Source organism: Plecotus auritus, assembly GCF_963455305.1.
Source record: "Plecotus auritus genome assembly, chromosome: 3".
NCBI lineage: Eukaryota > Metazoa > Chordata > Mammalia > Chiroptera > Vespertilionidae > Plecotus > Plecotus auritus.
The window spans coordinates 206,167,230-206,193,372 of record NC_137772.1 but is presented as its reverse complement, the minus strand read 5'-3'; the positions used below and the strand labels follow the sequence as shown (position 1 = coordinate 206,193,372).

At 50.2% G+C, this 26,143-nt stretch overlaps 1 protein-coding gene across 5 annotated transcripts; it reads right to left on the bottom strand.

The window, feature by feature from the left end:
- Positions 1 to 1,112: 1,112 nt before the first annotated feature.
- Positions 1,113 to 25,853, bottom strand: SCNN1A (sodium channel epithelial 1 subunit alpha). Of its 5 annotated transcripts, XM_080659588.1 has the most exons (15): positions 25,783 to 25,845; positions 25,169 to 25,334; positions 24,663 to 24,724; positions 24,140 to 24,500; positions 15,337 to 15,604; positions 13,964 to 14,154; positions 7,928 to 8,031; positions 7,368 to 7,531; positions 6,800 to 6,898; positions 6,444 to 6,561; positions 3,537 to 3,615; positions 3,349 to 3,406; positions 3,147 to 3,202; positions 2,912 to 2,987; positions 1,113 to 2,552 (listed from the first exon to the last, which is right to left on the bottom strand). In XM_080659588.1, exons 4-15 carry the CDS (start codon positions 24,493 to 24,495, stop codon positions 2,172 to 2,174), a joined length of 1,950 nt encoding a protein of 649 aa, XP_080515714.1. In that variant the 5' UTR covers positions 24,496 to 24,500; positions 24,663 to 24,724; positions 25,169 to 25,334; positions 25,783 to 25,845; the 3' UTR covers positions 1,113 to 2,171. The 5 variants fall into 5 exon arrangements, with proteins under 5 accessions (XP_080515714.1, XP_080515711.1, XP_080515712.1 ...); XM_080659585.1 differs by lacking the exon at positions 24,663 to 24,724; XM_080659586.1 differs by lacking the exon at positions 25,169 to 25,334 and having other exon boundaries at positions 25,783 to 25,837.
- Between the last annotated feature and the right edge of the window lie 290 nt (positions 25,854 to 26,143).

The following is a 26,143-nucleotide window of genomic DNA, read 5'->3' as shown; positions in this document are numbered from 1 at the left end:
TCAGGACAGGGAGACTGTAATTGAGGGGAGTAAGACCAGAGCAGTAAGGAAAATGTCCGCAAAGTGACAAGGAAGGGTAACTTCTAGGTTCCAAGTGTCATGCTGCAGTGGGGGGAGGAACCAGGGGCTCGAAAACCGGGGGTCCACTCAGACATCCTTGTCTCTCCTCTATTAAAACCTGGGAGGGCCTGGCTGGTGTGATTCAGTGGTTGAGCATTGACCCATGAACCAGGAGATCCCGGTTTGATTCCCAGTCAGAGCACATGCCCGGGTTGTGGAATCCATCCCCAGTTGGGGGCATGCAGGAGGCAGTTGATCAATGATTCTCTCTCATCATTGATGTTTCTATCTCTCTCTCCCTCTCCCTTCCTCTCTGAAATCAATAAAAAAAAACAACATAGTTTTAAGAAATTACCTGGGAGGATTCCCACTGCTCTCACTCTAGGATGATGCAAGAATGAGAATACACAGGCTTTGAGGGTCCAGAAGAATGTGGCCTGAGTCTCATCCTCCACCACAACTGTGCAGTTGATGGGGAGGGAGCAGATGAGGATGTTATGTTGCAGCTGGGTGGTGCGTGGTGGGTGCTCAGCAAATGGAGTGAAAGATTACTGATGATGGTAACTAACGTTGGGAGGAAAAGGATGTTCAGACAATGGATGGGTGAGGGAGTATGGGGGTGGGGGAGGTGGGGGAGGTGGAGGAGGTGGGGGAGGTGGGGGAGTATGGGAGTGGGGGCGGTGGGGGAGGTGGGGAGTATAGGGGAGGGGGCGGTGGGGGAGGGGGGGGAGTACCAGAGTGAGGGAGGTGGAGGAGTTATCCCAAGCACTGCCTAGGAGGTCTGAGGGGAGTGCTCACATCTTTGCCCTCCCACCCTAACATGGTGATGGGCACATAACAGATGCACATGTCCATGGAGGAACTAGCAGGACAGTTTGTCTCTCCTGAGGCCCCCGAAGAATGGTCATTTCCATAGTGAAGCTGAGGGGTAGGAGTCTGTCTCCCTCACCCCCACCCCAGGACCTCCTAGGAGCTTGAGCAGAGACCCAGGAACTCAGATCCACTCCCTACCCCCTCAGGGCACCCCCGTTCAACTCTCCAGACATTTTTTTTGCAACAAATATTTATTGAGTGCCTGCCTACTTGCTCCAAGTCGGACACTGGGCTAGACCCTGAGGTTACATAAATGAACAACAGTCCCTGACCACAAGGAGCTCACAGTCTAGTTGGGGAGGCAGACACAAATGAACAGGAAAGTAAAATGCAAAATCAGCATTCCAACCAACATTATGATGCACTATGGGAGTCCAGGGAAGAGGGGAGTGATCAATTCTGGGGAAGACAAGATGGGGCAGAAGCCTTCATAGAAGCAGTTGTGTCTGTGTAGGGTTCTAAGGGATGCATAGGAGTTCTCCAGCCAATGGTGGGGAAAGCTTCCAGGTTTAGGAAATAGTTTGAGATGACTTGCAGAGGTGTGAAGGATACAGGCAGAGTGCTAGGATGGGGTGTTGGCAGGGGGGGGGGCGGTAGGGGCGTAGATGAGGCTGGAAGAGTCCTGGGTCCAACTGGAAACGCCAAGCCTTTACTACACTGGTCTGCTCCAGCCCCTATTCTGGGGAGTCATGGAAGGGGGCTTGCCCAAGAACTAACTAAGGGGGCTTTTGGGTGGGGTTCCCCACTCAACTTCAAGAAGAGGAGCAAACATCCATGTCACTGGAAAGCAGTGTGGCCGGGCCAGTCCGGAGCTGGCTTCAGTCATCTTTGGGTAGGAAACCTGGGCATGCCTTTGTGTGCCCTTGTTTGTTTTGTTCTGGTCGTCATTTGTTGCCTAGGAACGTTCCTTGTCAAAGCTCCAAGTCTGACTTGGTTGATGCAAGGGAAAAGGAGATTTCTCTCCACTTGCATGAGGAAGCCAGAGTGTTCTAGAGGCAGGACCAGGGGGTACTGGGCAGGAGCCAGGGGCAATTCTGGGCAGCTTCCGTGGCCCCTGTTTTCCAAGCAATTTCTGTAGCCCCTTATTCATGCTGCTTTCCTCCTCCACACCAAAGGCAGTTGGGGCAGCTGAGAACAAGCCCAAAACATTCTTTAATCCTGCCAAGGTTTGTCCCCACCCACCAAGGGAAGCTGCTTGCCTTGGGGGCTGACACTCTCCTTTCTTCTCAGGTTTCCTCTCAGGGCTCCTCCAGAGTAAAGACAGAGGAGCTAGCCCCTGCCAAGCTGGATTGAGCCGGGCAGGGGCCCAGGGTGGCATAGGCTGGTGGAGGGGCAGCCAAGGTTGGGGAAGTATCAGGGCTTGCCAAGGATGAGGCCGGGGAGGGGAGCTGGGGGCAAACACTGGGAGGGAGGGAGGAAGCCGGAGTGGAGGCCACCTCCTGGGCACCTCTGCCCCCTCGGCCTGGAGACCAGTATCGGCTTCTGAACCTCCGGAGCAGCATGAGGAATGTAATGACCATGAGGTCAAAGATGAGCTCCGCCATCTCCACCACAGACAGCACCGAGGAGCCGAACCACAGGCTCCACTGGCTGCCCAGGTTGGACAGTAGGGTGACCATCTGTGAGGGCGAAAGACACACTGACCACTGGGGCAGAGGGCCCAGGATGGGCTCCAGCAGAGGAGCCCCATCCCTCCTTACCTGAGGTCCTCAGCCACCCCTCTCAGCCTCTCGGTGGCCCCCTGAACCTCTTCTGTCCAAGTCATACCCACCTGGCACACCCTTCCCTCCCACTACCCCAAGAGGCTTCATCCCCCAGCCAAGTTCCCCTTCTTCCAACCCTCTCAACCTCACCCTCACCACTCACCCCTCTCCTTGGTCCCCTACCTTCAAGGCCCAGACACTCTGGCCCAACAAAGGCAATGCCTTGTTTTCCCTGACCCCCTAGAAAATCACAGGCTCAGTGAAGCAGGACGTACCGTGACGGAGGGAGACTCAGAATTGGTTTTGTAGTTCAGCTCCTTGAAGAAGACATTGAGTTTGGCAACTCCGTTTCTTTGGAGTAGGGGAGAGGATGGAAAGAAATGGCAGAGGATTAACTTCTCGGAACCTCACAAACACCCTCCTCCAATCAACTGTATCAATCCTTCTTTCCAGATTTGATTTCCCTCCCAAGGATTCCTTTCTTGGGGCTGGGACCAGGGTAGAACTGACCTTTTGTTTTTGATGGTGTAATTATTCTGTAGGGATAACATCCGGAAGACCCAGTCCTGGGAAAGAATTGGAGTGTCAAGGGGGCCACCCATACTCTTCAGGCTTACAGAGTTGGGTGGGGCTAAACACACCCATATACATATACCCAGAGAAGACCACAGTGTCATACACACGTCCCTGTCCTTCCCCTTCCCCACTTTACCTGGGATGTCACGGAGGGCCATCGTGAGTAACCTGCAGAGAGCTTGTAACTGGTCACGCTGGGAATGAAGAGAGGAACTCAGTAATGGGAGTGGGGCCCTCCCACTCAAAGGCTTAGCTGAGTACCTGTATTCCACCCAGCCAGGCAGCCCGCTGCCCAACCTGTGCCCAGGCGAAGGGGACACTCACCTGCACGGCTTCAGGCACTTGGTGAAACAGCCCAGGCGATCTGAGGCGAAGGCACCCTGGAGCTTATAGTAGCAGTAGCCTGTGGGTGCAGAGCGGACACCTCAACCTTCTCTGCCCCACACCCAAGAGGCCTCTCAAGATCCGAGGCACCCCCTTCACAAGAGTATCAGATTACAGTGATGTCTCCTGAGTGGCTGCACCAAAAACAGTTTAAGAAATTAAGCTAACTTGTGTGTGGGGGGGGGGGCGGGGGGGCGGGGTGCACTACACCTATGTAAAGATGTGTAGGATTTGAACAAAAATTAGAAAGTCAGAAAGAAGAATGGGAACAATTGTGTAAAATAATGAGATTAAACCACAATGAGATATCACTTCTTACCCACTAGAATGGCTATAATTGAACAAAAGACCAATGTCACCCCAATAAATTCAATTAAAAAAAGACAATATCGAGTGTTACTGTAGAGAAACTGGAACCTCCTACATTGCTGGTGAGCCACTTTGGAAAATGGTGTAGCCACTTTGGAAAACAGTCTGGCAGTTCCTCAGAATTTTAAACATACAGTTATGATCTGACTCAGAAATTCCACTCCTAGGTTTATACCCAAGAGACTTCAAAACATATGTTCACACAAAAACTTGTACACAGATGTTCATAGTCACAATAGTAACAAAAAGAAAAAAAGGAAAGAAAAAAAAGTATAAAAAACCCAAATGTCCATAAACTGATGAATGAATAAAACAAATGTGGTCTGTCCATACAATGGAACATTATTCAGCAGTAAAGAGGAACGAAGTTCTTGCACATGCTACAAGGTGGATGAATCTTGAAAATATCCCAGTCACAAAGGACCATATGTTATATGATCCTACATATATGAAATGTACAGAAGGGGCACATCTAGAGACAGAAAGCAGGCTAGTGCTTGCCAAGGGTGGGGGGGGCGGGGAGGGAGAAGGGCACTATGGACACAGGGAATGGGGAACTGGAAGAGTGCTAATGGGTACAAAGTTTCTTTCTGGCGTGATAAAAATGGCTGTGGCCATTGTTGCACAACTCTATCACTATAGTAAAACCTAAAACTATCTTAAAATTGAATTGTACACTTTAAATGGGTTGAATTATCTCAAAAAGCTGTTACAAAAGAAAGAAAGAAAGAAAGAAAGAAAGAAAGAAAGAAAGAAAGAAAGAAAGAAAGAAAGAAAGAAAGAAAGAAAGAAAGAACAGTAGGTCTATAGATTCCCTTTCTCCCCCATTTGCCAAAGTCTAAGTAAGGTTATTTTGTCCTTCTTGCTACTTTTAGTCACCCAGTCTAGAAGTCCTCCTTCATTTCTGACCCAAATTTCTCATTCTACCAGGACTGGGGATCTTAAATTAGGAAGACTGGGAAACAGCGGGGCCCTTTTCTCTGGGGAGTGAGCAGTCCTTAGGAAACTCAACAGACTGAATTTTTAACCTAGTGCCCTTCCCTCATCCTCACAGCTTCTCAGCAATCGGTATTGTTACTTTTCTCCCACAGATCTTCAAACTCACAAACACTTAGAAATCACTGTTTGGGGGCCGAGGGGAGCAGTGGGCAGGGAGCCATGTCTCCCCTCGGGGTCTCAGCTTGCTTATCTGAGAAAGGAGAAGGTGAGGCCAGGAGGATACACTCCTGCTGGGCTGCACTATGATTTTCCTAAAGGTCAGAGAACAGGAAGTGAGGTCACCACTACAAAGTCCAGCAGGGGAGAGAGCTGGGTGGAGCAGACCCAGGGAAGGAAGGAGGCTGAAAGATCACACAGACAGAGCCAAGACAGGCAGACACGGAACTCCAGGGTCTGCAGGGCCCCTGCCTCATCCTGAGAGGTGTGAAGGTGTGTGTCCTCCAGCAATGGCCAGCCACCCACCTACGGGGGAGAGCTGGTCCCAGGGGAACTGGGGAGAAGGAGACCTCAGAGGACCAGTCAGCTGGGACAGATAAGAGCATGTGCACCAGGAAAGCCAACCCTCTGTTTCCATGGCTTCCTGTTTAGGGTTTTCTCTCTCTCAGCTTCCCAGTACACAGCTTCCCTGCTGACTAGCCCAGCTGTGTGAAAAGAAAAGGGGATCTGTCTACTCCCAGACCAGGATAAGGAGGAGACGCCAGGGCTCTCCAAACTTCTTTGATTGTGCCCTCCTGTAGGTAAAAACTTCTTAAATAAGCAACTCCAGTATATGCATTTGGTTTATAAAGCACATACCTGCTACTATTGAATTGATACATTATGTACATTATAAAACATACATAAAATGGAATGTGTAAGAAAATGATAGAGATACATTTAACTTCTGGTATTTTCTCCCTGCACCCAGTGAGCTATCCCAGTGCCTGGCCTGGAGCCTTGAGTGAGACGAGGAAGCTATAGGCAGAGTGTGCACGGAAACCTCAGCAGGCCCTGGAGGGAACGGGGAGATTTTCTCTCACGCTCTTCCTACCTTACACTGCAAGTTATTTTTAAATAGAGCCATCCTATATAATAAAGAGCTAATATGCTAATTAGACCAGACAGCAGAACAACCTTCTGGGACGACCTTCAGGAATGACCTTCCAGAATGACCAGAGGGAGGGGGCTGGGGCCATGAGGCAGCGGGGGCTGCTTTGAGGGCCAAGCCCCTTGCTCGAATTTCGTGCATTGGGCCTCTAGTTCCTTTATAAACACACAGAAGCCAAAACAAAAGGGGAGAAACGGTGAGGGAGGGACAGAGATAGTGCGTAGAAAACTGAGAGAGGCCGGTCTAAGAACTGGAAAACAAGAGACAGGGAGAATTCCTCAAGGTCAGTGAGAGGCAGAAGCAGCCCCACAGAGAGAGGGTGCTGAGAGGAGAGGGCTCCCAGGAAAGGCCTGGTCAATGGGCAGCCCAGGGGCTCCCTCCCGGACTCTCACCCCAGGAATCATGCTTCCTGTAGTCACAGTACTCCACATGCTCGGGCCGTGGATAGAAGAGGTAGGCACAGCCACACTCCTTGACCATGCTCTCCTGGAAGCAAGAGTGAATACACACCTACAGGGAGAAGAGTGAGGGGGAGGAGGTCAGGCCTGCTCTCACCCACAAACAGCCCAGAAGAGACATAGAAGGGAAGGACAAACAATTCTCTGTGCTGCACATCCATTCCTCTTTCCACTGTTTACACACACACACACACACACACACACACACACACACACACACACCTTTCCATTTTGACTGACCAACAGTGCAGGCCTGGGAGATGGTTGCCGTAGAAACAGACTGGCCTCACCTGCTGTGTGTACTTGGAATGGTAAAGGTTCTTGACAGGGACGTCACTGCCATTATAGGTACAGTCTCCATAGTTGCCCCCAAGTCTGTCTAGGGCTTCCTGTGAGTACACACACACCAAGATGTCAGAGGTCACAGAGCAGAGCAAGTGGCCCAGGCCTCCTCCTGAACCCTCTGTCTTCCCTCAGTCTCAGGTTGCATCTCCTACCCTGCCAGCCTCTCCTGTCTGCCTCCCCATTTCAAAACATGTTCCCAGTGGCCCAACATCCATCTCAGTGCCACTTTGAAGGACACCAGGCCCACAGCATCCCCTGGAATCCTAAGCATGTTCTGAATCCCTTCTCAGCACTCTCATCCAAGGCCCACTCCTCTGGTCCCTTCTTCCTGGTGTCCACTCTTCCAGCCCCTCAGCCCTGGTTTCTGCTCCTGTAGACCTACACATGCTCAAGGCCCAGCCTGCATGATCCCCCTCCTCAGCCTCTGGCTGTCAAGTCCACCTCCCATGCCCTCTCCCTTGCCCCTCGCCAATCTAGGGCTCTCCTCCCAGGCTTCCCAGGCAGCATCCTTGCCTTCCTCATGCTGATGGAGGTCTCCACACCAGGCCGCAAGTTAAAGCCACCATCATCCATAAAGGCAGGCTCATCCTGCCCGTGCACCGTTACCCTGGCCCCGGTCACTGTGGACAGCAGCGGGATGAAGTCATTCTGCTCTGTGCGCAGTGTCAGGGACAGACCTGGGGTGTGTAGAGGGAGGAGAGTTGGGGGAAATTCTTGGAAAAGCATTAGGGGGATGGAAAACACCCTCCTACCCTGCCCAGTTCCTAATGCTCCAAGGAGAGCAACGCAGGAAGACCTACAAATGGATGTGGCAACCCCTGAGCTGGATTCTGGGGGCAGGCTGGAAGGACTGGGACAGGGTTCCTATCACACCTGGAATGGACAACATGATACCCATAGTAGAGAAAGAACAGTGAGGACTCCTTCCAGGACTGAGATAGGCACATTATGGCGATGCCCAGAGGCTCACAGCATCTCTAGGATGGAGCTCAAGGTGGGTAAACGTGGGTGGGCAGGGCAGTAGGAAGAGCTGAGGCAGAGGTCAGGGACTGAGAGTATGGGGTGTTGCTCACCATTGTTGACCCCAGGCATAGAAGACATCCAGAGGTTGGAGCTGTTCTCGCCATTGAAAGTGTAGCAGTTTCCATATATCGGGTGGTGGAAGTGAGAGTAATTCCTATTCAGGAGGGAGAGAGAGTAGGGTCACAGAGAAAAGGGACCAGGGAGGGAGGACTTTCAGCGCCTTTTGTTTCCTGGTCATCTACTATGTGCCAACAGCCTGCGAGGGCATCATCTCCACAGCACAAAAGAGGAAGATGGGGCACAAACAGTGATGACAAACTTGGGACTCAAACCAGGTCATTTACCTTCTAGCCCGGGTTTCTCCCAGCAGGCCACCGGACCTGCCTGGCCTTGTGACCTCTCTTGTGTCACTGTGTTGCATTTGGAGACTCTTTTTTTTATTGTTTGTTTGTTTGTTTGTTTATATGAATTTATTACCAGCATACTTTTTTTAGTTCTGAATTCCTCATTTAAAAATCTACATTTTTAATGAACCAAACTGTAAAACATTCAGTTATTTGTTTTTAAGTATTTATCCTTAAGCAACTGTTATAATAACTATCAAAGCCCCACAAAGGACTAACATAGCTCTACAATAAAGGCTTATCCAGGCTTCAGTGTTTGTTTCATGGAAACAAGCAGTTAGGTGGGCCAGTTTCCTTGGAGAGCCATGGGGAGAGGCATACATCATAGCGAGGGGGCTGACATTTGGAGACTCTTGCAGTGTCCCTAGCTTCTCACACGTCTAAATCATAGTTCACCATTTGGATTCTGATCTCCTTAAGGACTGGAGCCAGATCCCAATCATTTCTGTATCATCTCTGGGTTAATTGCATAGTTCTTGGCATATAGGAGATAGTTAGTAAATAGTTAATAAATGAATGAATGAAATGGAAGGGAACAGCAGAGAGTAAGGCCAGTGGTGAGCATGGAGCTGAGAAAAGGAAGATCCAATCCCAAGGCAAAAATGAGTAAGGTTCTGGTTGCATGGCTCTGAGCAAGTCATTTTTTCTAAGCTTATTCTTCTCATCTATAATAATAAAAGCATAATATGCTAATTAGACCGGAGAGCCGAACGACCTTCTGGACGTCATTCTGGACGTCCTTCCAGATGAATCCATCACGGCGGGGGCCAAGGCAGAGGAGGTTAGGGGAGTGATCAGGCAGGCAGGTGAGTGGTTAGGGGCAATCAGGCAGGCAGGCAGAGTGGTTAGGGGTCATCAGGGCAGGCAGGCAAAGGTGGTGAGGGGCGATCAGGCATGCAGGCAGAGGTCGTTAGGGGTGATCAGGCAGGCAGGCAGAGTGGTTAGGGGCAATCAGGCAGGCAGGCAAAGGCGGTTAGGGGCGATCAGGCAGGCAGGCAGAATGGTTAGGGTTGATCAGGCAGGCAGGCAAGTGGTTAGGGGCAATCAGGCAGGCAGGTGGTTAGGAGCCAGCGGTCTCAGATTGTGAGAGGGATGTCCCCCAAGGGGTCCCAGATTACAAGAGGGTGCAGGCTGGGCTGAGGGACACTTTCCCCCCACCCCCATGCAAGAATTTCATGCTCCAGGCCTCTAGTCTATAATAATAAAAGCATAATATGCTAATTAGACCAGACGTCTTTCCAGATGAAGCTGGGGCTACGAGGGAAGCCCAGGTCCCGGGTGCCAGAGGGAAGCCGGTGCCAGCAGCCAGGGGAAGGAAGGCCTACTCTTGCACGAATTTCGTGCATTGGGCCTCTAGTTTTGAAATAAGGAGATTGGAACAAGGTGATCTGGAATATCCCATTGGCCTTGAAGAACGAAATAAAGGTGCACGTTCTGGGAAGCACTAGAAAGTCAACATTTCCAGAGCAAAGAGTGGATTCAGGGAGGGATGGAAGCAGAAACTATAAAAGAGAGCAGAGACCAGAGCTGAAGGGCCTGTGAGCCCTGCTCAGTGGTAGATGGGGACAGGTGCCATGTGGTGGATGCACACTAGGGACTCTATGCAGCAGGTAACAAAGCAGAGGGAGCAACATGGATGGATCTTAAAATGAGAGCTTAGTAAAAAAAGAAAAATAGTAAGAGGTGAAATGAGATATACAGCACACCATTTATATTACATACACATTGTGCAAAAACAGATACAAAGAGATACACACTAAGTACATTGTAAGATATATGAGAAGCAGTATAACATGAAGAGCACGGTCTCCAGAACTAAATGACTTGTATTTGAATCATAGCTCTAACAAGTGTTAGCTGTGGGACCACAAAATCACTTTATCTCTCTGTTTCTTATCTGTAAAATGGGATACTACTTACCTCACAGGGGTGTTATGAGGATTAAATTATTCTCAGAACAGTGCTTAGCACTTAGGAAGACCTATATAAGTTTACGATTAACATTACAGGGATTTATTAAGATGGCGAAAGTCAGCCCTGGCCAGGTAGCTCAGTTGGTTAGATTGTCATTTGATCCCCAATCAGGGCATATACAAGAATCAACAAGTGCCTTCATAATAAGTGGAACAACAAATCTCTCTCTCTCTCTCTCCCCCTCCTTCCCTCCCTCCCTCACCCCCTTTCCTTTCCTCTCTCTCTGTCAAATCAATCATTTTTAAAAAAGATGGCTACAGTAAAAAAGACAGACAATAACAAAATGGAGGATGTGAAGAATCTAGAACTCTCATGTATTGCTGGTGGGAATGTAAAATGGCATCACCACTTGGACAACAGTCTGGCAGTTCCTCAAAATGTTAAACATAGAATTACCATATGACCCAGCAATCCCACTCCTAGGTATATCCCTAAAAGAAATAAAAACATATCCATACAAAAACTTATACAGGAATGTTCACAGCAGCATTATTTATAATAGCCAAAAAGTGTGTGTGTGTGTGTGTGTGTGTGTGTGTGTGTGTGTGTGTGTGTACTTTTTTGTCCATCGGTTAAGGAATAGATAAACAAAATGTGGTATATCCATACAATGGAATATTATTCAGCCACAGAAAGGAATGAAGTACTGATACATACTGCAACATGGATGAACCTTGAAGACTTTGTGTTAAGTGAAAGAAGCCAGATACAAAAGAACACCTGTATGATACGTTTATATGACATATCTACAGTAGGAAAATCTATAGACACAGAAAGTAGATTAGTGGTTTCCAGGGCTTAGAGGAGAGGAGGAAATAGGGAATGACTGCTAATGAGTACAGGGTTTCTTTTTGGGGTGAAGATGTTCTAAAATTAGTAGTAATGGCCCTGGCCAGTTTGGCTCAGTGGATAGAGCGTCAGCCTGTGGAGTGAAGGGTCTCAGGATTCAATTCCAGTCAAAGACACATGCCTGGGTTGCGGGCTCGATCCCCAGTGGGGGGCATGCAGGAGGCAGCTGATCAATGATTCTCTCTCATCATTGATGTTTCTGTCTCTCCGTTTCCCTTCCTCTCTGAAATCAATAAAATATATTTTAAAAATAAATAAATAAGCCCTAGCCGGTTTGGCTCAGTGGGTAGAGCATTGGCCTGCGGACTGGGGGGTCCCAGGTTCGGTTCCGGTCAAGGGCATGTGCCTTGGTTGCGGGCACATGAGAGGAAGGGAGTGTGCAGGAGGCAGCTCATCGATGTTTCTCTCTTATTGATGTTTCTAACTCTCTAGCCCTCTCCCTTCCTCTCTGTAAAAAATCAATAAAATATATTTAAATAAATAAACAAAATAAAATAAAATTAGTGGTAATGGTTGCAAAAGTCTTTGAATATACCAAAAAAACAACAACATCAACAACACTGAATGGTATATGTTAAAAGGTTGGTTTTAATGGTATGTGAATTATATCTCAATAAATTTGTCTTTAAAGAAAAAAAATGTTGAGCCCTAGCTGGTTTGGCTCCGTGGATAGAGCGTCGGCCTGCGGACTGAAGGGTCCCAGGTTTGATTCCAGTCAAGGGCACATGCCTGGGTTGCAGGCTCGATCCTCAGTAGGGGGTGTGCAGGAGGCAGCGATCGATGATTCTCTCTCATCATTGATGTTTCTATCTCTCTCTCCCTCGCCCTTCCTCTGTGAAATCAATAAAAAGAAAAAAATATCGAGAGAAGGGGAAAGGGTGCCTGACATCAGGGAGAAAAGTTGGGTGAGAACAACATGATAAAGAGCTTCAATTGATTCTGAAGGCCATGAGAGATGTTGGAGGATATCAAACAGCACTAACTGGTACAGTTAAGTACAGTGAATTGAAGTAAGAACAGTGATGTATAAAGCTTCCGGTGATTACAGAATGAAGAGAGGATATAGAGGCAGAAAGACAAATTGGGAGGGGGTGGTGATGGTGGTAATAATAACCTAGGTGAGAAATAATGAGGCTCTGAGCTAAGGAAGTGACCTAAGCATCAAGACTGAGATGAACTTTGGTCTTTCCACTGATAGGGAGGTAGGAGCATAGGACAGGCAGAGTGGAAGGATCAGTGGGAAGGTGACAGACTGTTAGAGAGACTAGGTGGCAGTTGTGAGCTGACCCACGCTCAGGTTCTGCTACTGTCTCACTTCCCAGCTGGTAGCTCCTGTCCTCAAACAAACACAAGACTAGAGGCAGAAACAAAATCGCGTGCTGGGCAGAGTGTGCGTGCCAGGTGAGGGGTGGAGGCCGAAGCAGGTGACACCTGGCCCTGCTGCCATTCAGCAGTGACATGGGAGGGAAGGGCTCCCTGTAGAGTGGAGAGGCTGCCTCAACACCCTTCCTCAGCCAGGCAGAGGCAAGGAGATGGCACCTGAAAATTAAGGATCCGAATCAGGGAGGGAAAAGTGGGGGTAGGAGGAGCCAGAGACTACAGAAGGAAACTTCCCTTACTCCTAACCTCTCCCAGCCCTCAGAGAGCTAGCAGCTGCCATGACCTCTTTACAAGGTCATTATGACAGGAATCTTAACAGAAAGAATCCCTGGGGGAAAGAATCCCTGAACTAGGGCTAGCCTGGTGGCCTAGGGCAAGTCACTTCTCCTGCTTGAGTACAGAGTAATAAGACCCAACATTCATTGTAGTTTACTAAATGCCCTAGAATTTGACATCTCATGCACTTGGAGATGTATGTTATCACCATCTTCATCACTGGAGTAAACAGCCAAAAGGGCAAGGATTATATATATTTTCTTCTTTGATGCATCCCAAATGCCTAGACCAGTGACTGACACATAGCCTAGACCAGTGGTTGGCAAACTGCCGCTCTGTTGACTAATGAGTTTGCCGACCACTGACCTAGACTCTCGATTCCAATAATTACAGGCTGCTGTTGTTCCTTGTGATTAAGCCCCTATCTAGACAGTCAAAACTATTTGTTGCATGAACATTGAATTAATCTAATTTTCAGCCCATTTTACAAACAAAGAAATAAGTTCTGAAGAGTGATTTGAAATGCCCAGAGTCACCTGGTCAGGAAGTAACAGAGCCAAAGCAGGAACTCAGGTTTAACCCCTCACTCAATCCATGCAATGTCTACCACACTACTTCCCATCTCATCTGAGAAAGTGGGGGATGGAACCAGACAACCTTCTGGGCACTTTTGAGTTTGATGCTAGTGAGAAAGAGGCCTAAGATAGACAGGGAACCATGCCTCTAGGCAGCCGTGGGCAAACTACGGCCCGCGGGCCGGATCCGGCTGTTCTATCCGGTTCTCTTGCTCTCCCCTCTGCTCCTTTACTTTGAATTTATATTAGTTCACACAAACACTCCATCCATGCTTTTGTTCCGGCCCTCCGGTCCAGTTTAAGAACCCATTGTGACCCTCGAGTCAAAAAGTTTGCCCACCCCTGCGTCTAGCCCTTGGTTTCTCAAAGCTGGATCTCAACCCCAACCTTCCCAGGGCAGCTATCTGAGGCTACCTCACTCAGACCCAGCCCTGCAGGGAGCAGCAGAAGTCCTGCAGAATGATCCAGGGACAGAGGTTTGGACCTAAGATCAATGCATCCCCCCCTCTTTACAGGCATTTAGTTAGTCAACAAGCATTTCCTGGTGCCACTCATGCTGGGCCTCAGGCTGGCTCTGGGAGGGAGACACCGTGTGTGGGGAGCACAGAGGCAGGCAAAACAGACTCACGCCTGGCTGCAGGAGGCCTGGTTGAAGCGACAGCTGAAGATGAAGTTGCCCAGCTTGTCCTCCTCCAGGGATGTAAAGGAGTCTGGCAGTCTTGACAGAATGTTGATGTAGTGGAAGCGGTACCACTCCCTCACCGCATCCACCCCTGATGAGTATGTCTGGTAGAAGCAGTCGGATTTGTTCTGGTTACACTGGAAACAGAGACCAGAGCATCAGAGGGCCAGCAGCAGGGGTCAGGCAGCAGGGCAGGGCCAAGATCAAGGACTGGTCTGGGGTCCTGAGGACTGACAGACAGGAGTGGGGAACCAGGAGTAGACCAGAACAGAAGGCAGAGAGGAGCAGAAGCCCAGAGGAGAGTGGACCAGAGGCATGGGATTAAGGGAGTGGGAGGCCGAGGAGACCAGGAGCTATCATTTATACAGTCTCTGGCAGAGAGTGGAGCAAGGATTCTTCTCCCCATTTCACTGATAGGAAGGCTGAGGGATCAACAGGTTTGTCCCGGCAATAGAGGTAGGACTAGCTAGCTAAGATTAAAGGAAGCTTCTCTTTCTTCTTCCCCCTGCTGCTCTCCCACTTCCTCTTCCTCTCTTTTTTCTCTCTCTTCTTTTTCTTTTCTTTTTTAGAGAAGAGATCGGGTGCATTCAGAGTGATATGGCCCTTCTCTATTTTTTAAAATTTTTTATTAAAACAAATCTTAAGTCTGCGTTTTCACAGTCTCCTTATTCTCTGCCTGAGACCTGCAAAACCCCGGTTTCCTATCACACTGGAGGTACCCAAATAAGTCCCACCAGTGGGACCTGTATTTCAGAACGGGGCATTTTCCAGCCCTAACCAGTTTGGCTCAGTGGATAGAGAGTTGGCCTGTGGACTGAAGGGTCCCAGGTTCGATTCTGGTCAAGGGCATGTACCTTGGTTGCAGGCACATCCCCAGTAGGAGGTGTGCAGGAGGCAGCTGATGGATGTTTCTCTCCCCACCAACGTTTCTGACTCTCTCCCTCTCCCTTCCTCTCTGTAAAAAATCAATAAAATATATTTTTTTAAAAAGAAAAGGGGCATTTTCCATAGCAGATTTGACTTCCGGCCACCTAAACGCTCCCACAGAAGCCCCCGGAGAGGAGAGACCCCACAAGCTGGAGCTCAGAGAAATGTTATTTCGTTTTATTTTTCAAAATGTGTTCATTTTGACAGCAAGGTGACGAATCGCTGCCTCATCACTAGCCAACAGAGGCGGGATTGGGGAAGGGCGCGGGGTCCAGGGCGTGGGCGGAACCGGAAGAGCCTGGGCTGCGCACGTCGGGCCGGGGGCGGGGCATGAGGGGCGGGGCTTTGTGGGCGGTGGGCGGAGCCTGTGGTGGCCGGGGGCGGGGCCTTACCAGCTTGAAGCCGATCTTCCAGTCCTTCCAGTTCACCTGGGGGTTGTTATCCCGCAAGCTGGAGGCCGCGCTGCGGGCTCTGCGGGCCACGGGGGGCGAGGCCGGGTCCCACAGGAGCTGCAGTGGGTGCGGCAGGGTCTCCCGGAGGCCGCGGCGGCCGCGGGGATGGCTCCCGAGGGTGTTAAAGGAGTTGTATTTGTACAAGTCGAAGAGCGTCTTCTCTGTGATGCGGTCCAGCTCCTCCAGCTCCCCTTTAATTTGCGTGTACCTGTAGGGGCGATGGGGAAAGGGTCGGACTAGGGGCAGCCCCGCGCGATTGCCTGGCCTTTGGGCCTCAGTTTCCTCGTCTGAAACTGGTGAAGCGGGGGCGGGGGCATGGACAGGTGTGTCCGCCAGGGTTAGCGGAGGCGACTGTGAGCCCCAGCGGTGACGGCATTTATTGTGGCCAGTGTCCTGTTTATTGAAAGGGAGAGGCAGGCGGTGCCTGTCGATGAGGCGCTGTCCTCCCACTCGCCGCGGCCTAGAAGGGAACCCGGAACTGTGTACCCTTTCCCAAGACAGAAGAGGGGGTGGCCTTGACCTGGGCCCATCACTCATCCCACCCGGATCCCCAGGGGAGGGTAGCCTTTGGGCCTGTCAGCCACCCCGCTCCTTCTAAACCAGGGGTTCTCAATTGCACTTCTACCGAGGAACTTCAAAAAATACCAACGCTGCGCACTAACTGCCCCTCACCACCAGGATTAGATTTTAATGAGTTTTGGGTGTGGCCCAAACTCCCTAAGTTAAACACTGTGCAATATAAATAATTACATTCCTTCCTAATACTAGTCCTCTTACCATCTCTATCATGAAAGTACAGAGTAGCAGGGCCTTAGGGATAGAACCTTCCAAAACAAAATACACACACATGCACACGCACATGCACACACACACCTAGACTAATAGATTAAACAAGGTTGCAGGATCAATATAGAATCTAGATACACAAAAATTGTGTCATAGATACACAAAAATTGATCATATTTCTACATACTAGCAACAAAAAACTGGGAAATGAAATCATAAAAGCACCATATTAAATAGCATAAACAACATCAAATACTAGAAATAAATTTAATGAGAGATGTGCAAGACCAACCTCTACACTAAAAATCCTGCTGAGTGCAAAGACCAAAAAAATGGAGTTATATATGTTTATGGATCAGAAACTCAATGGAGTTAAGATGTCTCCCAAATATATCTTTAGATTCAACACAATCCCTATAAAAACTTCAGCAAATATTTTTTAAAGAAATTGACAGGCTGGTCCTAAGACTTACATGAAAATGGAAAGAATTCAGAAAGCCAAAACAATTTTAGAAAAGAAGAGCAGAGTTGGAGTACTTACTCTTCCTGACTTTAAGACTTACTATAAAACCACAATAATCAAAATAGTGTAGTACTTATGTAAGGACAGACAGTAGATCAAAGGAACAGAATAAAGTCCAGAAATTAATTCACACATATATGGTCAACTGATTTTTCCCTAAAGCACCAGTCCAATTCAATGGGGAAAATGTGTGTGTGTGTGTGTGTGTGTTTATTGATTTTAGAGAGAGAGGAAGGGAGAGGGAGAGAGAGAGAGAAACATCAATGCAATAGATTGTCTCCTGCACGCACACCGACCTGGGATGGAACCCAAAACCTAGGTATGTGCCCTGCCCGGGAATTGAACCAGTGACCTTTTGGTAAATGGGATGACACTCAACCAACTGAACCACACCAGATGAGGCAGTAAAATAAATTTTTTTAAGCATTTGGTGCTGGAACAATTTGTATACTGTACTGGGGGGAAAATGAACTCCAACCTCTACCTCAGTCCATACACAAAAATTAAGGCATACACCGAAGCATAAAATTCAAAACCATAAAGACTCTAGAAGAGAGAGAGAGAAGATATATATATATATAAAATCTTCATGACCTTGGGCTAGGCAGACAGACATTTGGGGAATAAATATCTAAAGAAGAACTCTTCCTGAAATATAAAGACCTCTGGCAGCTCCAGCTGCAGCCTCATCCCCTAATAGGAGAAAATGTATCTCAGTTTAAAGGTGTGTGTTTGATATTTTGAGAGATTTTTTTGTTGTTACTGGTAATTAAAAGAATAGCTGTAATAGCTAGTACTTATTGAGCTAGGCACTGTGGTATTAGAATGTACATTATTTAATGTAATCTTCAGAGTAATTCAGCATACTATTAGCCACTGTTAGCTAACACTATTGCCATTCCCCTTTACAGATGAAAAACCTGAGGCAGGTGACTTGTTCAAGGTCACACAATGCGGAAGTGGGTCAGAAAGCTCTCTAACCATCACACTGCCCTGGCTATTTTAGGAAGGTGTAAAGGTGCCCCAGAAAGAAGACCAGAGTTAGTCAGCTGGATGTGGGTCCTGGTGTCCCAGTCGCACTTTCTAACTGTGTGATGTTAATAAGGACACTTTCTAAATCCAACCTATTTCCTCATCTGTAAAATGAGCCTAACACTAAATCTGCCTACATATGAAGCTTTCAGAGGTTAAATGAAAAAATAGTCAATGACACAAAGTGAAGAGGCCATCAAATATCAGCAAGACCCAGACCAGACCCAGAAGCCCAAATGTCTTCCTTGTAGTCACATTGCAAGAATCCAGGTGCCCCAACTTAGCTGGAGTTATTTCCACAACAGGAGCCATCACATCCCTGCCTGGGCCCCCATCCCAACCTGTCTCAAGTCCCTCTGTGCCCCTCTTCTGCCTCCTGCACCTCCCTCATTCTCATCACCACCAAGCTATCACTTCTCTAGCCACATCTCTCTTCTCCATTGAGCCCATTCTCTGCCTATGCCAGGCTCACCCTTCAGTGGTCCTCCTCATATTCACCTCCCTCCTGCCTCTTCCAAAGAGGCCTTTGTTGACCAACCCCTCGACTCCCACCTGTGACAAGGCCCCCAGACTCAGTACAGAATGCCATCACTCCCCAACGTCTACTTCTCTCTCCTTATTTAGCTTGAGGCAGCAAGAAGTATTCCCGTATCACCCCTTCAATAAAGAAACTCTCCCTCCCTTTCAGTTAACACCTAGCTCTAAAAAACTGCCCACTGAGCAAAAACCACTGATTATATCAGATCATGTCCTGCAAGAAGAAGGACCCAGGTGAGAAGTAACCAGGGCTGAGGGGGGTAGAATGCAGACAAGAGGGCTTCAGCAAGACAGTCCAGCCCTTCTAACCTTGACCTCCTACCCAGGTCATGGTCACTACCCTCATTCTCATCTGCTCTGGCAGCCCTACACTGGGGAGGGGGGTGTAAACCATTGCACAATTTGATAAGGCAGGCATTACTATCTCCATTTTACCCTTGAGGGGCCTGAGGCCCATCAACCAGGCAACTTCCCCAAGGTCACTCAGCTAGGATGTACAGGGAGTAATATATGAACACAGCCTTTTTGGACTCCATGGCCCCAGCTGTTTTTACTACTCTGCCTTGGGGCTTGGAAACACTTAAGACTGGGAAGCAAAATCTTTCCTGGTAGCTGGCCATCTTCCCTCCAGCCCTTCTTCTCCACCCAGGACAGACTGGCAGGGTCAGGGACACTGGGAGACTTGGGGCTGGTACCGTTCTCTTCCTATCTGTGTCTCCTCCTCCCTCCCTCTTTCCCTTGGGTGATCTCCTCTCACATGCTCCTCACGCTCAACAGGCAACCTTGGGATTATCCCAAACCCTCACCCCACACACCCACCCACCCACCAGGCAGCCCCTAGTTGAGCACTCTCAGTCAGCATTCTGGAAGTACGAGACAGGACTGGGCACCGGAAACTCACCAGCTTCCTCCCCTGCCATGTGCATCTGGTGACCTAGCCCACTCCCTCCTTCCTCCAGGGATCACCTAGAAGTCTTCACTTCCCTTTCTTTGGCCCCTTCCCCAGCTCCATTCTCCTCCACATCTCAGCACCTCCAACCTGTCTCCCAGGTTGGGAGACATGCTCCCTTCACCATGGCCCCTATATGAACCTGGCATGCACCACTACGTTCACAGTATCTCCTCACCTGTGAGCCCCCTGAGGACAGTCCACCCCTCCAGAGTTGGTTCTGAGCTCTCAGATCACATGTGGAAGCATCCCTGGCTGTGAAATTTTAAGAGTAATAGATGCTCACAAACCAATGATTATTCAGAGGATAGACGACTAGGGTAGTGAGAGCTCTAGAAACCATTCCATCCAGGGAAAAGACTCAGGAACCACAGTGGCTGACCCTTTACGTTCTAACCAGGCTCATAGCCTTGCCACGTTAGACAGCCTTGGAGAAGTTACTTGTTCTCTGTGCCTCTGTTTCACCATCTATACAATGGGAGTATTGATAGGACCTGCTGCATGGAATTGCCATGAGGATGAAATGAGCTAACTCATGAAGAGTACAGCTCAAAACACCTGGCCGAGTAGGTACGGCACAACTGCTGCTGCTGTTTTTATTATCATTACTGTTACTATTACTACGATTGAGAAGAAAACGCTAAGGAGACACAGGAGCACTGCCTGCCAGGCATCTATCATGTGACTCTGGTCTTAACAAAGTGGGGCCTAAGACCAGATTCCAATTCTGACCCCTCCACTTAACAGTTAGGTGATCTCAGAGCCTCCATTTTCTCATCTGACTCGAGGGTGATATTTCCCTCCTCACCTAACAAGCTGGTTACGAGGATCAGAAAGCAATAGTGGACTTTGTAAGCTGCAACACTGTTTCTCTCTCCTAGGGGCACCGGAGCTGATGGCCGCTGGGTAAAGAAGGAGGCGATGTCTTTAGGGTTGCTTCAAAGAGACAGAACCGAGACCAGAGGGTAGTTACTATCATGAGGTCAGCTGCAGCTTTAACTGAGGAAGAACTTTCTTACAGCAGCTTCTCAGAGGTAGTGAGGTTCCTGAGCCCGTCACTGAGGGGACAGTGGGAGGAGTTGGCTTTAAGGGTCTGGGTTTCTGTCCCTGCTAGGCCTGCTACCCCAGACCCTGGTTTCTGGATCCTGCAGAAAGTGCAGGTCTCCCTTCCAGGTAGGGACAGGAAGACCTAGCTCAGATCCCTGTCTGCCCTCCCTGCAGCTTCTCCCTTTGGGAAACTGTCCCCCTCCTCACCCCATTCCTGCTGCCCTGCCTCCTGCTCTGCCATCTTCGGAGATTCCATGACCTCCTTCATTGTTAAGAACCTCAAGTCCTTCCATAGCTCAAGCCTAAATCCTTCTAAGAATTGGATGAAAAATTATGTTCTCTGTTTTCCATTGATGGGAAGACTGGCCCTCTCTCTTGGGTGAACAAAACCCTCTCCTGTGTTGGCTGGAAAGAACGGAACCACAGTGGCTGACCCTTTGCCTGGGACTCTTAGAACATCCTTGCTTAGAGTGGTAGGTCTTTAGCCTTTATCCCCTTTCCTGGAAGTTACGAAGCAGCACAGAATCCTGCACCTCCTCCTCCTTCCTCCCTCTCTGCTGGCCCTGCCCAGCTGCCAAGTGGGCATCCCTGGTCTGATTTTGCCTCATTCAGTTACCTTGTCTACTGATTTCCACCTCCTCCCTTCTTCCCCTGTATGAGCCATTCATCTCACCTCTGCCTCCTGCACCTGCCACCGGCATGATTCATACTTGGGTCACTACCTACCAGGCTGCATTAACTTATCCACCCCTGCCTCTATCCTTGAACAGAAGCCAACAGCCCTAGACCCCTCCCTCCTGTACTCCTGACTAGTACCCCCTCCTCTTACTGCTGCTGTTCCCCAGGGACTCTCACCAGCTGCCCATCTTCCTCCACACCGCCCCCCCACCCCGCCACACTGGATGCCTCTACCTGGCCCCTCCTTAAAGTGCAATGGAAGAAAGAGCTTTGAAATCAAACTGGTTTGTTACTCAGCTGCTAACCTGGGAGGCACTGACTTCTGGGGATAAGGGCGGGGGGATTGTTTTTTAATCCCAGGTTTACTACCTGCTTCCTGTGTTAACTTGGGCGAGTTATTTAACCTCAGTTTCCTCTTCTATAAAATGAGAATAATACTGGTACCTACTTCAGAGGTCTGTGGTAAGGATTAAATAATGAATGTAGCATTTAATTTGTCTGGCACATATTAAGTCTATATAAGTTTTAGCTCTTGTTGTTGCTTTATTTGCTGTGTGACCTTGCTCAATTGTTTCGCCTCCATTTCCTCATCTGCAGAATGGAAATAATAATAATGCCTGCCTCCATGGGCTTGTCAGGATTAAATGAGATAGTGCTTGTAAAGCATCCAGTATCAGGTCGAGCACATAGTAGGTATTCAATAACCTTCCCCTGCCTCTCCTCTCTTCCTGGGTGCTCTCTCCACTAGGCCCTGCAGCAGCCCAGACCATCATGCACAAGGGATTCTTTCTTTTTTTCTTTCTTTTTTAAAAATTGATTTCAGCCAAAACCGGTTTGGCTCGGTGGATAGAGCGTCAGCCTGCGGACTGAAAGGTCCCAGGTTCAATTCCGGTCAAGGGCACGTAACTTCGTTGCAGGAACATCCCCAGTGGGAGGTGTGCAAGAGGCAGCTGATGGGTGTTTCTCTCTCATCGATGTTTCTGGCTCTCTATCCCTCTTCCTTCCTCTCTGTAAAAAATCAATAAAATATTTAAAAAAAAATTGATTTCAGAGAGGAAGGGTGAGGGAGAGAGAAATAGAAACATCAATGATGAAAGAGAATCACTGATGGACTGCCTTTAGTATGACCCCTACTGGGGATAAAGCCTGCATCCTGGGCATGTGCCCTAACCGGGAATTGAACCGTGACCTCTTGGTTCATAGGTCATTGCTCAACCACTGAGCCACACGGGTGGGGCACAAGGGATTCATTCTGTATGGGTGCCTGTCTCCCAGCCCTCAGGCACATGGCGGCAGAGGCTCTGGTTTTCATTCTCTGAGGCTTTTTCCTGGACTGTCCAGGGCCTGCACCCAACAGAACCTTAGAAAATATGCAGGCCTCAACAGATTCACCCCCGCCCTCTCCATTTCTCACCTACATCTTTCAACCACAATATTTGTTGAGCACCTACTACTCTGCCTGTTGTCCCTCCTGCTTGATAGCCCTTTCCTCCCTGCTGGCTCAGAGTAGTCCAGTGTCCCTCCTCTCCACCAAGGCCAAAGGCGATGAGGGGTGGGGAAATGGGGGAAGGATTAGGGCAGGAGAGCGACAGAGGGCCAAGAAGAAGAGGACCAAAGCCAGTGGCTACCCAGGGAAGAGAAACGAGGCTGAGAGGAATCATAAAGAACTGGGAAATGACATGTAAACATCTCAGGAAACTTCATTTATTCAACATCCCGCATCTTGGGTACTGAGAAGAGGTAGGGGCTTGTGATGAGGCAAACAGAGGGTAAGTCACAGCTCAGTTACTATCTCTGTGGCCCTGTGAGTTGTCTCTTTTTGCCTCCGTTTCCTCAAGTGTACAGTGGGGTATTAATCGTACCTGTCTTGGAGGATTGTTGGGAGAATTAAAGGAAGGGCCTGCGGAGGACTCAGTAGTAAAAGCAGCTTCGTAGTAAATGGCCCATTACCCTGGACACTCTACAAAACAGCCCAGCAGTTTTTTCTCTGCAGGACAGGACGTCCCAACCCTTATTAGCCCAAGACACACCTTTGGATACAACAGAATATATGGGGACCTTCATCGCCAACATGTGACCAAACCCAATCCTCCATTGCACACATACCCAACGTGTTTGCTCACCCACATACACACACTCACACAATTGCAAACACACGCACCCATAAATCTTCCACTCCTTGAAGGTAGAGACTAGACTTCACACAATTTTTACTATAATTAGCACAGTGCGCTGCAGGCATTTGTCTATATGCCTAGCGCTGCCATTTTCTCTTTCCCAGTACCCAGCAAATTACCTGGCCTTCCAAGAAGATGGTATGAGTTATTAAGAAGCCCATTTGCCAGGTGCCTAGCCCTGTGTCTGGCTTGTGGCAGGAGTTCCCACCGTGCTGCATGACTGAGTGACCACAAATACAAGGTATATACAAACACCCCGCCGCACCCTCCTTCCTTCTCCACACTGTACCACCCCCTCTGGCTTCCAGACCAAACGTTGGCAAAAAGCACTGGTGAAACCCAAAACTCGAGGACACACCCAGGTTCCTGGGCAGGGGTCACCTCCCCGTTTTCGCCTGGGTCTTTGGGCGACCAGCTGGACAAGGGAACAGGGGAACAGCTATCCTGTCCCATTCTCCTACTGGCCCCCTAACTCTCCACCCCCAATCTCAAGGCTCACCATTGCTTTGCCGCCATCCCTCATTTTGCTTTCTCCAACACCAACTCCCCGTCTGACCCAAGACAGATGTAGCAGGGTCTAGCAGCCCCTGCCCGCTCCCACCACCCACGCCATCGCACCTGAGACAGGTTCTTCTCTGGAGGAGGAGGCCCTGGTCTTTGCTCTCCTCTCCCTCCAGGGAAGGAATGGGGATGAGCTCCACCCTGCCCTTTGGGAAGTTATCAGCATCTTGGCCTCACCCGCGCCCCCTACTGCTTGCGGGAGTAAGGGAGGGGGAAGGCACTGGTGGTCCAACAACCACACTTTGAATAAGCCGTGGGCACTGGGAAAGCTCCACCGGAATGAACCGCCAGCCCCACAAGTGGGGAGCTCCCAATCTTGCCCGAAGGGAGGCCTGCCTGGGGACAGTTTTGGCTTCTACCCCTGGGCCTGAGGGTCTGCCTGCCCAGTGGGCACCTCGGTACCCTCTGCGCTACCCTGGCAGGCACCAGGAAGTGGTGGGGGGCCCAACTGACCTGTAGGGATTGAGGGTGCAGACGGTAACAGCGGGGAAGACAAGCTTGTCGGAGTTGAGGTTGATGTTGAGGCTGACAGGGTAACTAAAGTACTCTTCGAACAGCAGGGCGAACTGCCAGTACATCATGCCAAAGGTGCAGAGCCAGAGCACGGCCCAGAAGGCCGTCTTCATGCGGTTGTGCTGGGAGCACACCAGGCGGATGGCGCCGTGGATGGTGGTGTTGTTGCAGAAGAACTGGAACAGGTCTCGGTAGGAGCGGTGGAACTCGATCAGGGCCTCCTCCTCCTCCGTGGGCTGCAGGGGGGCCGCGGGCTTGGGGTCGGGCCCCAGCTCCTCACACTTGTCTCCCTTCATGAGCCCTTGGGTGAGTTGTGGAGGGTCAGGGTCAGGGTCAGGGTCAGGACAGAGTTCTGGGCTCCAAGTGCCCTTCCCATCATCAGCCTGACCCCAGAGAGAGGCTGCTCCAGGCCATGCCCACATCCCACTCCTCCCTCCCCCCACCTGCCCAGGAGCAAGCTGACCTGCCGGAGCCAGGGCCAGAGCTGGAGCTGGGCTTCGCTGGAGTGGCCTCTCCTCTGCTTCCCTGATAAGGTCACCTTTTGGTTTCAGTCCCAGAACCTCCCTTTTCGTCTCCTCAGCCATCAGCCTCTGCCTAGTAGTCGGTCCCGTTCTTGGTCTCTCCCCCCACTGCCCCCCCACCTCCCTTTCTCTCCTTCTCTTGGGTTTCTTTCCCTACTCTCTCCTTCCTCACCCGGCTCCTCTGTGTGCCAGGCTCTCTGATCCTGCCTCTCTTCCTCTTCCTCCCTCCTCTCCCCTCTCAGTCCAGGCTCTCTCCTCCACTCTCCCGTCCTGCTCCTGGGCTGTGTCCTGACTCGCTGTGTCCTGACTCCCTCTGTCCCAGGTCCCAAGGATGGCAGGACTCCAGGAGTCCTGGCTGCCACCTGCTCCCCACTCCCAAGTGTGACTGGACTGGGACTGGTTCCTTTCTAGCTGAATCTGGCAGCCGAGAGCCTCTCCTCCCCCTCACCTGACAGGTGCAGAGACCGGCCTGGGAGCCCGCCTGCCCGCCGGGGTGGAAGCAACAGAAGCCTCATTAGCATCTCAATTAAAGGTGAGCAGGGCAGGGGGGGGAGCGGTCAGAGGAGGAGTCTGAGCTGCGAGAACCAGAAGGAGGAGGACTCCCGAGGGCTGACCTGGGAGTAGGGACAGAGAAGCAGAGTCAGCCTGGAGAGTGATAGGAAGCTGACAGGCAAGAAACAGAACGGCAAGGGAGAGTCAGAAATCTTGACGGGGAAGAAGGATCCCGAACACAAAGCTAGGAGGGCAGAAACGAGGAAAAAGGACAAGCCAGGACAGTGAGACTAAGGGAGAGAGACCAGGAGAGCAGGGAAGGCAGGAAAAGGGAGACAGACGCAGGACAGAATGAAGGACTGGGAGGGGGCATGGAGGAGAGGCAGAGAGAGGAAGGTGAAGAGGAGGGAGCCAGCCCCAAAGGGACTCTCCCCTCCCCTGCAGGAGAGCAATGGAGGGAGCCTCAAGTGGGCTTTCAGGAGCTAGGTCCCCTCCCTGCAGAGTCCCTCCAAGGGCACCCACAGGTCAGCCTCGCCCCCCAGGTGGTGGAGAGGATTCTAGTGGGAGTACCTCCTGGCACTCAGCACGAAGCTTCCCTCTGCCTCTCCCTCCTGGTTTATCCTCTTCCCTCCTGACTCCTCACCATCACCCCCTACCTTGTCCAGGCCAGGGAGGGGCCCAGGTGAAGCTGGGGGCTAGGCGGGGCCCTGGGACATTCTGTTCTTTTTTACACCATTGGCTGCCAGACCAGGAATGTGTAATGTCCCCTGTTGTGGTCACGGGGTTGCAGGAATGTGGGCACTGAGAGGCAAGTAGGGGACAGGCAGGGGCACTTAGGCACAGACCCGGAGCCCAGGGACAGCAGGCACTGAGGGGGCAGGGAGGGATGTGGGGAGCATTGGGGGTCTGGGAGGAAGAGAGCAGGCATGGC

Bases quoted from the DNA above. Each gene is read 5' to 3' on its own strand.
- SCNN1A (XM_080659584.1), bottom strand. From the start codon at position 24,783: ATGGCTGAGGAGACGAAAAGGGAGGTTCTGGGACTGAAACCAAAAGGT. The intron at 2,988-3,146 runs GTCAGTTCTACC...CCTACTCCAAAG, and splicing joins TACACCATCAAAAACAAAAG to AAACGGAGTTGCCAAACTCA. The intron at 2,553-2,911 runs GTACGTCCTGCT...TCGCCCTCACAG, and splicing joins CTGAGTCTCCCTCCGTCACG to ATGGTCACCCTACTGTCCAA.